At 40.7% G+C, this 16,482-nt stretch overlaps 1 protein-coding gene across 3 annotated transcripts in view; it reads left to right on the forward strand.

The window, feature by feature from the left end:
• The window catches only part of RPGR (retinitis pigmentosa GTPase regulator), a 98,143-nt gene that overhangs the window by 34,089 nt on the left and 47,572 nt on the right, over nt 1–16,482 (forward strand). For all 3 annotated transcript variants that reach the window (XM_045002727.1, XM_045002725.1, XM_045002726.1), the window contains 4 exons: nt 6,325–6,480; nt 6,997–7,121; nt 8,281–8,463; nt 16,013–16,199. In XM_045002727.1, the coding sequence (XP_044858662.1) occupies nt 6,325–6,480; nt 6,997–7,121; nt 8,281–8,463; nt 16,013–16,199 (651 nt within the window). The remainder of the gene's footprint in view (nt 1–6,324; nt 6,481–6,996; nt 7,122–8,280; nt 8,464–16,012; nt 16,200–16,482) is intronic.

Consider the following 16,482-nt stretch of genomic DNA (forward strand, 5'->3'; position numbering starts at 1 on the left):
CTGCAGGAAAAAAAATTCTGCAGGATATGTGAATTCTGAATATCTGCAGATGTGCAGAATTCCTGCAGGAGTAGATTAGAAATAATCAGTTCGTGGATCCCAGTTCTGTATTTTTCCCAATAGATCATACATTTTTCTTTATAGCCATTAAAGAGTGATTATAGTCAGAAAAGTGACTTGCCCAGAACTGCAGCACTTCTGGGGCAGAATTCTGTGCATGCCCAGTATTGCAGAATTCACCCAGTAGTAGAAGTTCATCACAGCACCCTGCCCGCAGAACCAGGTTAGGACAGAGTGAGGGAAACGGGCCTGCTGGGGAGGGTCTGTGTGTGTCACAGACTGGGGTTCAGAATAGCTAGTGGTGGGGGAAAGACTGGAGACTTAGTGGGCTGACAGAATTGAGCCTGGCGACAGGCAGGGGGGCTGCAGGGACAAATGAGGATAGGGGGAGGCTGCAGAGACCCATGCAGATTTGCCTGCCTGAATGGGAGAGGCTTGGGTTCAGCCAGGGTCTCATGGGAGAGGCTGCCCAACTCCCTAACAATCCCGCCCCACCCCAAAAAAACCCTGTTCCATATTTCTTACACCATACCCAGCAATCCTTCAGGTTCACTCCAGACTCCTTCCCTTTCCCTCAGCTCCTCCGTTACCCCTGACTCCCCCAAGCCTTTGCACTGCTTCTGACAGTTCTATATTGTAATTTAAATGAATTACTCAAAGTTCTGTATTAATATGCCTAGTAAGGAATCTATTTGTCAAAAAAAAATTATCAGAATCTTTTTTGGTCTGTATTGTTACAGACATACTTGATGACATATATTTTGAAATAAATTACCAAAATAATTGAAACTGGCATGATTATATTGGGTTGTTTTGACAAAATGTGCAGAATTTTAAAATATTGTGTGCAGAATTTTAAAATTTTGGGCACAGAATTCCCCCAGGAATACCAATCCTAGCTCCAATACTGTGGCTTTAGGCAAGGTACTTAATGTCTCTGCCTCCATATATCTGATACTATTATATAATACCTCATAGGGATTTTGTGAGACTGTATTAGTTGTTTGTACAGTGCTATATAGTCTAATAAACTATTAGTGGGCTATTGCTAAGCTAGCATTTCAAAGAGAAAAATGACACTACTAGCTCTTCACTTTCATATTTCTAACTTGGCATTTTTATTATTTTTGTTTACTGGGTTTATCTCTCTTTATTACTGAGCTTTTAAATTAGATTGGTTAATGATTCTTCTATTTATACTTTAGCTCAATCCTGCAGATATTCCATCACCTGGGTGGAGCAGGAAGCTTCTTGAGTGAATAGGACCAATGCCATCAGTTTACGCAGAATCTAAGCTTTTAGCTAAAACAAAAGAAAAGTAATATTCTGTCTCACAAACTCATTGACTTTAAGGTCAGACGGGACCATTGTGACCTAGTCTAACCCACCCATTCCTGTAATAGATCTCTATCCTCTGGCTGAGTTACTGAAGTCCTCAAATCAAGGTTTGACTTCAGGTTACAGAGAATCCACCTTTTACACTAGTTTAAACCTGCAAGTGACTCATGCCCCATGCTGCAGAGGAAGGCTAACCCCCCCCAGGGTGTCTGCCAATTTGACCCAGGGGGAAATTCCTTTCCAACCCCAAATATGGCAACTAGTTAGATACTGAGCACATGGGCAAAACCCATCAGACAGATACTTGGGAAAGAATTGTCTGTAGTAACTCAGAGCTCTCCCCATCTAGTGTCCCATCACCAGCCACTGGAGATATTTGCTGCTAGCAGTTGCAGATGGGCTACATGTCCTTGTAGGCAGTCTCATCATACCATCCCCTCCATATATTTATCAAGCTCAGTCTTGAAGCCAGTTAGGTTTTTTGTTCTCACTGCTTCCCTTGGAAGGCTGTTTCAGAACTTCACTTCTCTGATGGTTAGAAACCTTCACCTAATTTCGAGCCTAAGCTTGTTGATAGCCAGTTTATATCCATTTGTTCTTGTGTCCATATTGATACTTGACTTAAATAACTCTTCTCCCTCCCTCTTATTTATCCCTCTGATGTATTTATAGAGAGCAATCATATCTCCCCTTAACCTTCTTTTGGTTAGGCTAAACAAGCCAACAAGCTGTTTGAGTCTCCTCTCATAAGGTAGGTTTTCCATTCCTTGGATCATCCTAGTAGCCCTTCTCTGCACCTTTTCCAGTTTGAATTAATCTTTCCTAAATGATCTGGGAAACCTGGAATATCGTGTGCAATTCTGATGAGGTCTCACCAGTGCCTTGTACAATGGTACTAACACTTCTCCGTCTCTACTGGAAGTACCTCACCTGATGCATCCTAAGACTGCATTAGCCTTTTTCATGGCCGCATCACATTGACGGCTCATAGTTATCCTGTGATCAACCAGTAACCCAGGTCTTTCTCCTCTGTCGTTTCTAATTGATACGCCCCCAGCTTATAACAAAAATTTCTGTTGCTTAGTCTCCAAAGGCAGGATGTTGCACTTTGCACTATTAAATTTCATCCCATTTCTGTTAGTTCAGTTTGCAAGGTCATCCAGATCTTCTTGTATAACTCATCTTGTCTCTGATTGTGATAAAAAAGCTTTAAGAACATGAAGCAAGAATGACAGGCACAGCAGCTGTGAAGCTGTGTGTGAGCAGATACTATTGGTGCACTGTTTAGCATGAAGGGACAGATCCTGTTATCTCACCCCACTGGCAGGCTAAGTAGGGCCCAGATCACTCCTGATACTCCATGAATGCAGATAACTGCCTTCTACTACCTATTTCTGAGGCCTGCCTCCTCAGGCTCAGGATGGGGAGAGCAGAAGTGACCAAACTCCTTATTCTCTACTCTTATTGTCAACTGTGATGCTGTTCTTTTTAGAAGTTGAGCAAATAGAACAGATTTTATTGAAGTTCTTACTGCCTATAGATGATACCCAGTCAAGCAAACAAAACATTCTGTGAAGCCAGAATATACTATGGTTCAAGAAGCAAGCAAGGAAAAAAGGAATTGGGCAATATAATTAACTGAAGTCAGCTGCCCAAAATGATCTGGGAAAAATTAGTTTTCCTGAGGAAAGGAGAAAATTAAGGCAATATGCAGAGCTCATTTTCAAAGATCTCCTGAAATTCAAAGATGAGGAGGCAAATGGGAATTATAGGCTAATCTGGATAGGGAAGGGATATTTGTAATATTTGAGCTCTCTCATTATGTAAACACACTGTTGGAATGTGCCTGCATGCTTCACACCAAACCTGGGTCCTTCTAGAAATCTCTAGCCATTGGGGAATGCTTGGATCTCATCTTGAGCCACGGAGCACTCCTATAAGGAATCATGTCCCCCCTACACCCTTATTTCCTCTATTCACCATCACAGCAAATCAAAAATGTGAAAGCTATCTGGACTCTTTGGCTACAGCTGCTTCATCTGTAATCGCAGCTACCACTTTGAGGTGAGACTTGGAGGAAGTGTTCTGCTATATCTATTGACATATATACAAAGGTGGAGATATGAATAAGGTGATAGAGAAGAAGAAAGATTGAAGTCCTTGGTCATTTGCCAAACCGCCCGCCTTTTTAAAGAAAAATATTTCATATATCACAAATCCTCTCAACTTGCTCCAAAGCCAGACTGACAAGAAGAAATCTTAAACCTTATTTTGGCTCGAAAAAATCTAAAACCCTATTGTTAGAAGCACAGTTATGCTGCTTGTACCTTTGGGCCTTTTTCTGCTGTCAAAGAGAATGCTTGAGTCCTAACTCAAATTATCTTGAACTTATCCCATTTTACTAAGTTTTGGAGGGGGCCATCTTTATTCTGTTGTGGTGGCATGGAATGAAATCATGTCCAACAGTAAGTGCTCAAGATAGTTTGGAACAGTTTTGCTATGCCTTTGCACTCTTGCCACCAAAACTTCCTCCCTTTCTCATCCTTTTACAGGGAGCCCTTTCATGAGAAACTGCTGAGAGGGATGTAGTCATAACCCTTCTCTATCTCGAGTAGAGTAACAGAAGTGGTTCCTCAGTAGTATCAGAGACAGAGATGCTGTTCCCAATACTTCCTGAGCCCTAATGGTTTTTGTTTGGTTGGGGTTTTTGGGAAGTATCTTCTATTATAGGCTCAAGCACTCTGAAAATTCAAAATAGTGGCCTTGGCCTCAATAATTGCATTACAAATCTAAGGGATGGTTTGCCTGACCCTCTTGTTTCTATGTATTCCATAAAGACGGCTCACTGAAAATGCCTTCTTTTCTGTGTTGGAGAGGATCTTTACCTGTATTTGATTTTTCTTTTGCATCCTTAGTCTTTAGCAAATGTCTTACTGTGTTGGCAACTCACTTGAGAAAGCTGTGCATTCTTTTTTTCTCATTCCATGTCAACTGACTACTGAAAGTACAGATGTTCAGAGAGGCTTAAAATGCCTTAGAGAAGAGTATGTTCCATACCTTGGTTTAGACTTAGCAAACAATCTGATAAACATCCAACTTCACTTAAACGCGTTATGTTCATCAGAGCAAGGATGACAAAGGTCTGTTTGTCTCCAGAGAAATTTCAAGACATATTTGAATGTTCCTAAGGCTATTAGAATTTATGGCGTCATGCATCCTGGGAAATCCATTTGCCAAATTGAGGGTGAGACTTCAGTTCTGGCTAAAGAAAGTATCTGCTTCAAGAACAATCTGTATTCATATCTGGGAAGTCTAGGTATCTGTCAGTTATTTTTCTGTTAATTGGAATTAAGGGATCTCTTTCTGATTTCTTATTTTACTTTCCTTGTTAGCAATCCCTTTCTGGATATTTTTCCTAGCACTGAATCTTCCAGCAGAGGGAGCTTTAATATTAAATTTAGTAGGAAGATAATTTTACAAAATATTTTGCATACTTAAAAAAAAGTCTTGCTCTTTATATTTCACGGTCTTTTGATTTTGCAGAAGTGACCCTTAAAACTGTTTTAAAAGAGCGATGATGGGAAAAGATATCCTGTAAGCAGAAATACCTTTTTTTTTTTTCAGCTTTGTGTTACAAGGCCTGATCCTGTATTTTTTGTTGATCTGAAGTTGCAATTAAAGTCAATGAATATGTTGGGCTAGTAATGCCAGGTCTGCTCCACTTCTATTTTCTTCCCATCCCGTTTCTTCTCCCACAAGAGAGACAAGATAAAGGTGGGAGAGTGGTTGGGAGATAGCGCTGGAGTAAATGTAATATGTGATTTGTGTTTAAATGTGTACCAGTTTATTGCTCCTCAGAGAATGCATCAAAAAAGCATTCAGTTACTGTACATAGATGGCTGGTGTGACGGCCTGGCATCCTCCGCAGGAGTGGGAGGAGCTTGTGCTTCTCCTGCTTTTGGTGCTATGGCGTGGTGTCTACCTCCATGGGTAGGAGGCATTCCTGCCCTGGTGCTGCAGTCTGGCTTCTACCCCACAAGTGGGAGGAGCACCTACTCCTCCTGCTGGTATACAGTGTGACTTCTACTTAAGTTTGATTTCCTGTGGGAGTACAATGTACATTCAGACATATTCACTTCTATTCAGAAGTCTTGAGTTCTCTCTTCCTTTTGGTAGCGAGATGTGGAGCTCCTTTACTTCCACTTAAAAAATCGTCAGATATTTTCAACATATGCAAACATAAAAGTATTTCAAAATACTTTTATTTAGCTGCTGAATGTAACCTTGCCATCTGAATGACCTTGATTCTTGAACAGAGAGAAACATTCTAAAAGCAAATGTTCCTGACACCTGCTGGTGGTTGTATGGATATTGAATATGAAGAGGAAAATTTAAGCTTGGAGTTTCCAGATACATTGCAATAACAACATTGTCAGTGTTTTTAATATTTCAGCAATACCAGACCTGCAAAGATTTGGATCATCGTACATAATAGATTTTTATATGTGGCAAGAAGTTCAAGACTAGGCTATTGAAGAAGAAAATATACATAATGAATTCTTTTAATAATTGTGGGCTTGTGTTGATCTCAGCTGTAACATATAACATTGTATAATTTTCATTGGCTGATTTTGACATGTGCATTTAGTCAATAGCTTATTTTGTAAATACGCCATGAAACAAAATATGTAGCAGCTTGTACCAGTTTATTTTCTGTATGTTTAGTTAAATCTCTCGGAGGGAGGGTGGTTTTTCATTTCATGTTCCTTTTGATTTTTCTCTTTCGTTGTGATTGCACTTTATGAATTGATAAAACATAAAACTTTTTTCATAAAGTTGGAATGTGATTTTATTTCTGTTTTGCCAGTAGTGGGGAGATTATAATTATAACTAACTGTTTGTTTACTTTCCATGTACAATTTTCAGAAACAGATGTATACACCTTTGGCCTTGGACAATATGGGCAACTTGGACATGGTACATTTATTTTTGAAACCTCGGTACCAAAGGCAGTGGAACATCTGAAGAGGCATAAAATATGTAACATTGCATGTGGGGAAAATCATACAGCTGTAATAGCAGGTATGTATGCTGAAACTTCTGAAATATACTTAAAATTATAATGTATTATCATTTATTATATGGATTTTTTTATTATAAAATGAGCACAGTGAGGAACAAACATGCAGATTTAATATAAGGTTAAGTGACTGCCCAAGGCCATCCAGCGGTCAGCGGAAGAGCCAGATTAGAATTTAGGAATTCTGTTTTTGACTTTCCGTATATACTTATTCCTGTAGACCACACCACTTCTTAAGGAAGTTGTAGCATGAATCTCAGTTTTGCTATAATTGTATTTTTTCTTAGTATTTTATTTTTTGGTTACCTCGACTACCAATCCCAGTCAATACTTTTGTCTGAAAATGTATTTATCTTCTGGACCATATTCAGCAGTTTAAAAATCATACAAGTCTTTGTTCAGATTTGATTTTTGAAAATGAAATATACCTTGCTTTCAAAATATATTTAATTCTACTCTTATAACAATTTTGTCATGTGCTTTTAATGCACCTTCTACATGTTTCTTTTTCCATGTAGACAATGGCCTTATGTTTACTTTTGGAGATGGACGACATGGCAAGTTAGGACTTGGAGAAGAGAATTTTACTAATCAGTTCATACCCACCTTATGTTCTAATTTCTTGAAGTTTGCAGTCTATTTGGTAAGGCTTTGCTTTGTTCTCTTTTTTCAAACTTTAAATGCTTATACTTTATAAACATATCTTATTAAGGGAAATCTGACAGTTTAAAACCATATTTATAATATTTCCTTATAGTATTTTATTAACACTGTAGATTAATACTGAAAGAATGTTAAAATGTTTTGTTTTATTTACTGCTTCCCATTCTGCTGCTTCACTTCCTGCTCTGTGATCAGTTTGGACCATAAAAATAGACTAGTCAGTTTTTCTTTCAGATTGTTGTGCACTTCCACAACACTGCAATGTTTAGGTTGCAAACACTTCAAAGGAATCTATACATTTCAAACAAAAAACTTTTTAACGTTTTGGTAGTTTTAGTTTTAGGAATAGCCTTCCGTTCCAATGTGTGGACCTAAACCACCTGGGGTATATTGCTTTAATATCAAAGATTATTTATAATGTAGGTTATTTACAAAAGTTTAATAAAATGAAAATGTATTAGTTTTTTAATCCAAACATGATGAGAAAAGAGAGGCAATATTGTTCTTTTAGGTTATTGTTTTAGTCTTCCTGCTGGTATTGAAGAAAATTGCAGTAATGCTAGCTCCAAACATTCAGAAATTGAGTCAGGCCCCAAAAGATCAATTAAACAAAACAAAACAAAAAAAAACCATTTTGGGTTCTTTTTATTTGCTTCTGTTTTTAACTTGGGTCATATTTTCAAGCTTTGCTCTACAACTATGAGGGATAGAAACTTTTTTTAAAAAAAGAAAGCTGAGATTCTCATGTAATAACTTGTCTCCCAGACTGGCTAGGGCTCTAGATAAAACATCTGATATTATGAGACTTGTGGTAGTTTGCAAGAGATGGTAACATTGTGTATATGTCATATTGGCTAACACCAAATTTATTTACTAAACTCCTTTGAAAATTGATGCAGAATTTGTTGCTTGTTTCTAGAGAGTTGGCTAGTTTTATTCTGTTTTACAATATATTGTACTTAAAAAGTTTCAATCCATTATATATTTTATAAACATCAGTGATTACAGTTTGTACTTTAACATACTGAAGTCTGTAACTAAGTGTGGAGCAAAGCATTTGGAGCTTCTAACATGTTTCTTAGTCCTTGGTCCAGAAGATGAATGCAGGTCAATGAGATCCTTTTGTGTTTACACTGTAGGTTGCTTGTGGTGGCTGTCACATGCTCGTTTTTGCCACTCCAAGGCCTAAAGGGTCTGAAGAAATACATGAAGATTTACGTGAAAACTGTTTGGCTGCTACTATCTCTAAACTGGGTGGTGATTCATTAGTAACTAACACCTTGCAGAGAACGTTCTCGGCTCGAATGCGACGGAGAGAGAGGGTAAATTCAGAGCTAACTATTTCTGACATTTATTAAGTTTCCATGATTTTTTACAGGAAAAGAGACTTTTAAAAAAAATTTAAATTATAGCTTACACTCACCGGATAAATATCCCTCTTTGAAATAAATGTTTGTATTTCAAGGTGGTTCTTTGAGTAATGTTCCTGTGAGTGCTCCACTTCAGGTGTGCCTGCACCCTGTACCTTTAATTAGAGATTTTGGTAACAGTGCCTATTCAGGTGCCCCACACATCCTTGTGCCTTGCAGCAAGGCTATATGGGGCTGTGCAGACAAACTGCCCTCAGTTCCTTCTCAACTGCCTTCAGCCTGAGACAGTGTCTACTGTGTGCCTGTTCTCTTTATTATTCAGCAGTTAGTTAGTTAGTATGTAGTTAATTATTTTATAGTGTTTGTAGTTCCCTTTTTTCTTTTCCTTTCTCTTAAAAAAATTGATGTAAAATCTTTCCCTATTTAGAGGTCATTTTTTTGTTATTTTGCTTGGGTAATCCAGGTTCCACAGGATTTAAAAGGTGACTCTCTTGCTGCGAGGCTGTCCCAATCAGGCATTCTCAGTGCCTTTGTTGTTTGTGAGATACCCATATTCCCAGTAAGTGCATAATCTAAACTTCCTTCAACAATAGATCCTGAAAAAATAGGGAGATCAAGTTTAAGCTCCTGATGATGGAGCAAGTGTTAAAACTGGCTTCAGATCCAGGGCGGAAGACCACCCTGTATACAGATCTCCCAGAACAGCTTGTGCCCCATCCACATCAATATCCTGGTCACTGGAGGTTGATAGAGATGGAGGCATTATCATTGCACTGATTGCATCTATGGCACCAAAGACCTCAGCAAAGGTAGCTTTGACATCTGCCTCTATTCAGAAAGAGATAAAGAGTAAATGTCTGAGAAAGCCTTCTTGTGCACCAGTGACCGAGACTATGTAGACTTCAGGTCCCCAGGAGAGTATCATGCGGGGTCCAAGTGATTCTGGTACTGCAAAGACAGGGCAGACAGCTTCAAGGAGTCAGTCCTCAAAGACAGACTCAGTACCGAAATCAGGTATCATACCCAGAGCTATAGACACTCTTCTGAGAAGAATTTTAGTCTCATCCTTGAACATCAGTTGGTACTGGCCACTTGGAAGTCTGTGGTACTAAAGATGGCTTGACTGGTGTAATTAGAGTCTACTCATTCCCATGCCAAGCACTTGGTGCCAGCTACATCAGTACCAAAGCCATCCTCCACAGGTTCTTGCTTGTGCCTGTCGTTGATGCCATAGGTACCTCAAGAATTTAGATACTCTAAGGATCTTCTCGTATCTTCAGAGTCAGAATCTCCTCTGCTAACTGGTACCGGGGGTTTACCCTCATCAAGATTTACTTGGTCACTGACCCCATCCATCATCTAGAATATCATACTCACCCTCATTTACAACACAAGCAGAACAGTTATTTTCCCTCCTCCCCCGCTTGGATATGTTGAAGAGGACTCCTCAGACTCTCTAATTTCATAACAGGCTTCCCCCATCTACTCTAGAACACATTGCTGCCTCTTCTCCCCTGAGGCATTGGAGGAGGATAGACCTCAAAGGACACTCATGTGGCAAGAAGAGAGATGGTTGCCTCCACCTATCCCATATGCCCCCCCACCAGTGGCCTTGTTGGGAGCTATGGGCATTCTGTCAACAATTTTGTGATGAAGTTATCACACCACCGAAGGAAGCAAAGAAGAGTACATTCCCCAACCACCTGTGGCACCATGAATGCCAGAGGAGGGAACCTTCATGGAGTTGGAATCAAGGGCAGACAAGGAGGTAACACCTCTTACAAATATTTTCTTCTCATCATCTGAAGAAGTTGTGATGCCTCCACCATCTTCTCTGGCAGATGACTTCAGGTAGTTACAGGAACTGATGAAATTGCTGACACACAGTTCAGGAGTCACACCTTAAACTCCTACATATTTTACCTATGTCAACATTCTTGAAGATTGCCATTCTGGTCAACAAAGCTCTTATGGAACCCGCGAAGACCGTTTGGCAAACACCAGCTACCGCACTGCTTATCCGCAAGAAGGTGGATTAAAAAGTATTATGTCCCTTCCGGGAAATCATAATTTCTATTTTCTCACCTAGTGCCAAATTCTCTGGTAATGAAGTCTGTTAATGAATGGGGCAAACAATATATCTCAAAGTCCACCCCATACAGCAGGGACTACAAGAAGTGCTATCTTTTTGGCCATAAATCTTGAGCCACACTTCATTTTAGAATAGTGAACCATCAGGTGCTCATGGCGAAGTATGCCTATTTGAATTACAACAAATTTAATTCCTTTATTGATCATCTGCCAAAGAAACATCATGACCAATTTAAGGTTATTATTCAAGAGGTTCAGCTCCTGGCAAAGACATTGCTCCAGGTCTCCTTGGATGCTTCAGATACTGTGGCACAGTCTGAGAAAAGTGTCCTTGGCTGCAGCTGTTGTAAGGCTTCCCAAGAGAGGTCCAGAGTACCATTGAGGACCTTCCCTTTGATATTCACAAGCTCTTTTCAGACTCAATGGATACATCTTTCCACATTTTAAAGGACTCAAAAGCCATGCTGAGATCCTGATTTATTCGCCTGTAAATAAGAGGAGATTTAGTTAGGTCTCAGAGGGCACAAAGATCATTCCCAGCCCCCAATTCAACTTACCATAGATCATCTGAGCCCCTGTCCAGGAAACCAAGATTTGTGACTCTTGACCTACAAGACACGTTTTCTTGTCACTATTCACCTTTCATACAAGAAGTTTCTTCATTTTCTAATCAACAACAAACACTTACCAATATCACATACTCCCTTTCAGGCTATCTTCTGCTTAAGGGTATTCTCAAAGATTCTGGTGGTAGTTGCCACCCACCTACGTCGTCTGGGTGTAATCATTTCCCGGTATCTGGACGATTTGTTGATTGAGGCAGATCTTATCAGGAAGTTTTGGTGGTTGTAAAAATGATGTGTTCTCTGTTCCACAGCCTGGGCCTTCAACTCAACCTCAAAGTCTGTTTTGACTCCAGTACAGTATCTAGACATCATAGGCGCTGCCTGGATGCAGTGACAGGCAGAACATGCATCTCTTCCAGCAGATATCTCGCGCTGAGTCTTATCTCAAGGATTCACAGCAGTCCTCAAGTAACAGTAAGAGATTGTCATCAACTGCTGGGGCACACATCAGTTTGCATCTTTGTAATGCAATATGCCAGATTACATTTCCGAGGTCTCTCTGGATGGCTTTGAATGGTTTACAAATCAAGCAAGCACATTCTAAGCAGGTTAGTGTCTGTTCCCCAGTTGGTTCTATGGTCACTCAACTGATTGAAGGACCTGACCAAAACCTGCACAGGTGTTGCATTCTTTCAGCACCCTCCTACCATAATGATAATGTCAGATGATTCAGTGTTGGGTAAGGGGATACATCTGGGACCTCAGAAGATACAGGGCCAATGGTCACTACACGAGCAGCTCCTCCTCATCAATTGTCTGGAATTGAGAGTGGTCAAAATTTACACCTCTAATCAGAGCCAAGTCAGTAAAGATAATGACAGACTGTGTGGAATACGTGTACTATATCAACCGTCAGGGAGGAGCACATTTCCCATCTCTGTGCTGAAGTGATCAAAACCTTGGCATTGGTGCATAGCCAACAGATAGGAATGAAACTGCAATGACTCCCTGGTATTCAGAATACCATGGTAGATGACCTCAGCAGAGATTTCTTCCTAAATTACTATTAGTAACTGGACTCTTGAGTCCTTGACACAGCATTCATAGCTTGAGGGTTCCCAGAGGTTCATCTGTTTGCAACAGCAGCCAATGCAAAATGCATCGAGTATTGCTCCAGAGGGGTCTCAGTCCCCAGTCCATAGGAGACACTTTTTTCATTTCATGGACAAGGGGTCTTCTCTACGCTTATCCACGGACACTGTTGTTGTTGGTTCTCAACAAGGTCACACAAGATCAGGCCAGGTTAATAGTGCTTGCACCAGCGTTATTGAGACAAGTTTGGGATCCCTGTCTAATTAGACTCGGCTCTCGGCTCCATAGCATCTTCTAGTCAGTTCTCATCTGCCGACTCAGCATGCCAGTTAAACACTTCACCCCAACCTGCAGATTCTGAGGCTCCAAGTATGGTTCCTCAAAGGTTCTCTGAGGTAGAGATATCCTGTTCATCATAAGTACAACATGTTTGATTAGATCAGTGTTCTTCATTGCAAGGCCTGTGAGCCAGTGGTGGCTCCCATCAACCCTAAGTGCAGCTTGCTATAAATAGTCATGCAGCAGCTCTAAAGGGCCATGCAGCAGGGACCTGGAGAGGAGAGAGCTGGGGGTGGGCAGGAACTGGGGAGGGGAGCAAGTTGGGGCTTGCAGGGCTGCTGTGGGCCTCTCCCCCGGCCCCGGAGCTCCCTGCTGCCAGAGGAGAGAGAGGGGCCCCTCCCCCAGAGCTCTGGGCTGCCTGCCGGCAGGGAGAGAGAGACCCCCTCCCCTGGAGCTCTGTGCTGCCTGCTGGCAGGGGGAAGAGAGGCCCCTTCCCTGGAGCTAGGTGTTGTCAGAAGGGAGAGGGCTGGAGGGAGTCCTCTTGCCTCAGTTCCAGGGCAGTCTACCCACGCCTCAAACTCCTCATCCTCGGCCCCACCTCAGAGCCCGCATGCCCAGCCAGAGCCCTCAGACCCCCCAACCCTCTGCCCCAGCCCTGAGTCCCCTCCTGCACCTTGAGCCCCTTATCCCCAGCCCCACCCTGCAGCTCTCACCCCCAGCCAGAGGGGTGAAAAGAAAACAGAGGAATAAATTGACCAACGAACATTTGGACTGCCTTACTAGGATTGCGATGACAGTTTACAAATACTGCATAAACAAAGTCAAGGAGGAACAGGCACACTTTCGCTCATCCAGTTTTTAAAGTAAGTTTTGCATTATTCTGCTCTTAAAAAGTTTACTCGAGTGGCTCTGTAAGATTACATCATCTAGGAGTAGGAAGCAATGTGTTAATTTAGTAGTTGATGTGGCTCTCACATTGAAGGTTTTTTGCCAAAGTGGCCCCCACTTCAAAAATAGTGAGGAGCACTGTATTAGATAGTAGAAAAAAATCTACAAGAAATACTTACCTCCTGAAATGAAAATAGCATCTTTGGTGTAACATTAAGATCTCACTGACTCACTCTTCTCTTCCCATGGTATTGGATTTCCTGTTTGAATTGAAAACTTCAGGATTTTCTGTGAATTCCATTAGGGTCCACTTAGCTTCAATAACAGCTTTTCACTTTATCCATAGCGGTTTTTTTCAGTCTTCACTCACGCAATCATGGCAAGATTCCTAGGAGGTCTATCGGATCTCTCTCCCTCAAATCAGAGATATTAGTCCCAGCTGGGACCTGAATCTAGTTCTTAATTGCCTCATGAAACATCCTTTTGAGCCACTAGCTGTGTGTTCTTTATTAAATTTATCAATTAAAGTAGCTTTTCTGGTGGCCATCATGTCTGCCTTCAGGGTTGGAGAATTGAGGGCTTTAATGGCAGACTCCCCATTTATGGTATTCACCAGAGACAAAGTGTGCTGTGGCCCCTTCCAAGATTTTTACCAAAGGTGTCATCAGAATTTCATATTAAACTATTTATCTCCTTTCCCTCCCCCCAAACCACATCAGAGTCAGGAAGCTATACTCTATATCCTAAATGTTAGGGGGATATTAGCCTTTTATCTAGCTAGGACCGGGCTGTTAGATCTAGATTGTTTGTATCCACGGCAGACAAACAGGGCATTGATAACCTTCTGTTTCAAAATTACCAAAGTGGATCTCCGGCTGTATTAAGGTCTGTTACAACCAAACTCAGGTTCAGCCTCCTTCGAGAGAGATAACACATTCCATAAGAGCACTATATAAAATCTGTAGCCTTACTTAAAGTCATACCAGTTGCAGAGATCTGTAGAACATCAACATAGTCCTTTGTTCATACTTTTTCTAACCATTATGCCTTCATTCCTGCTGCAAGATCAGATGCTGCAGTAGACAATGCAGTTCTTTCCTCTGCTGTTAACCTCCCGCCTCCTTATGGGGTGCTGCTTGGGAGTCACCCGAAGTGGAGCATTCACCGGAACACTAATTGAAGGAGGAGAGGTTATTCACCCTGTGTAGTAACTGGAGTTCTTTCAGATGTGTGTCCCTGTAAGTGCTCCACTAGCTGCTCTCCTTCCCTTCTGCTTCGACGTCTCCCTGATGGGACTTTATGGTAGAGAAGGAACTGAGGGTGATTCACTTGTGCAGCCCCATATATCCTGCATGTGGGGCAGAAGGATGTGTAGGACGCATGTGCAGGCTGAATGGGCATTGCAACCAAAATCTCCAGTCAAAGGTGCAGGATGCAGGCACATCTGACATGGAGCACCCACAGTGACACACATCTGGAAGAACTCCAGTTACTGCACAAGATGAGTAAATTCTCCTTACTTGATGATGGGGGAAAAAATGGGTAATTGTCCTGTTTTGCTTTTTTATGATCTGTAGAGGCCTGAAATTTAACAATGTGTAAGAGCCTGCTGCTTTTTGTTCCTCTTTTAGAGTTATCAGGAATGTCAAATCTCACCTTCCTGTTTTTCCAGAGGCTTCCCTTGGAGGCCCCTGAGAAGTAAATTAGGAGATCTTGGCTGTTTATCTAATGTGTGAGTTAAATTGGTGTTTGGTTTTTGTTTTGTTCCTCTTAAGTAATAAGGTTTTGCTTCCTTGATATCTGTGGTGTCATAAAACCACCAGTTCTCCAGTTGTCCACAGTGTCTTATGTGGGGGGCGGGGGAACAGTGTAGAGAACATTTGAATTTATAATGTAAAAACCAGGAAAAGAAAAAGGGGATGACTTCAACATTGGGGAAGAGAAACTTTTCAGGCCTGCTTTATACATCATGAAGAAACAGGAAATCACACAAGCCCATTTTTCTTCAGAAACCAGCTTCCAAGCTTTGTTTATGCTAAGCTCTGATGCTATTATTATGTATCATGTAATGAAACATACTATAATATTTCTACAGATTCTTACATTTGAAATGAGTGTAGAAATGTGTGAACTTTGGAATTTTGACCTGTTCAAATAACCGTTAGTTTAATATTAAAAAGATATATCCCTTGAAGGCCATTGTGCCCTTTTGATACCTTCTGCATTTTGAAATCTAGTTTCCATTCTACAGAATGTAGATAAATACAAAATAAAGGGGAAATATTCTATTTACCTAAATTGTGGATTAAATAAACTCTCATTCTTTTAAAATCGTAATAGAAGCTCTTTTTTATTGTTGCTTATTTTAAGATATTGAACAATTATTTGAATATTGTGTGGAAAGCATCAGCTTACTATACCTGTTTTTTTAGGACTGTAAATAATTGAAGAGTACAAACAGCTTTTATCATACTTAATTACTGTATTTTCCTCTAGCAAATACTGTAATTAAAGACTGAGAAAGTGATTTTCTCTTATCGGTCTCAGAATGTGCTCAACACTTTCTTTAAAAAAATTTTCTTAAGGAAAAATCTCCAGAACAGTTTTGTCGAATGGTGCGAACGTTACCTCCATTGGGAGAAGGCTCCCTAAAACCTTCTTTACGTGCTGCCAGCAACACTGTCCCACTCAGTTTACCAACAACAAACCATCCTGATGTAACGGAAGTGAATACAAATAAAGTGATTGACTCTACTGTGGACTGTAAAACAGGTGAAACATAATGTTTCTGTTCGTTGCTGTCTTCCAAGCCTACATATATACTGTTTGTACTTATGTGAGAGAACCACTCATTTGAAGATTGAGGACCTTCACAATTTGCAACTGAGCACTACACCTGGGTCTCAACCCAGTGTTTGCTGGCCAGACTCTGAGAGAACACAAAAACAAAGGCTGGAAAGTAGCGCTGGGGAATCTGTTCCTCCCCAGCCCTTTTGTGGAAAAGATGTTTAAGGATTTTGCAAGGAGGGTTAATGGAAAGAAAAAACAACTGCTA

This window comes from Mauremys mutica, chromosome 1 (assembly GCF_020497125.1).
Source record: "Mauremys mutica isolate MM-2020 ecotype Southern chromosome 1, ASM2049712v1, whole genome shotgun sequence".
In the NCBI taxonomy this organism is placed as follows: Eukaryota; Metazoa; Chordata; order Testudines; family Geoemydidae; genus Mauremys; species Mauremys mutica.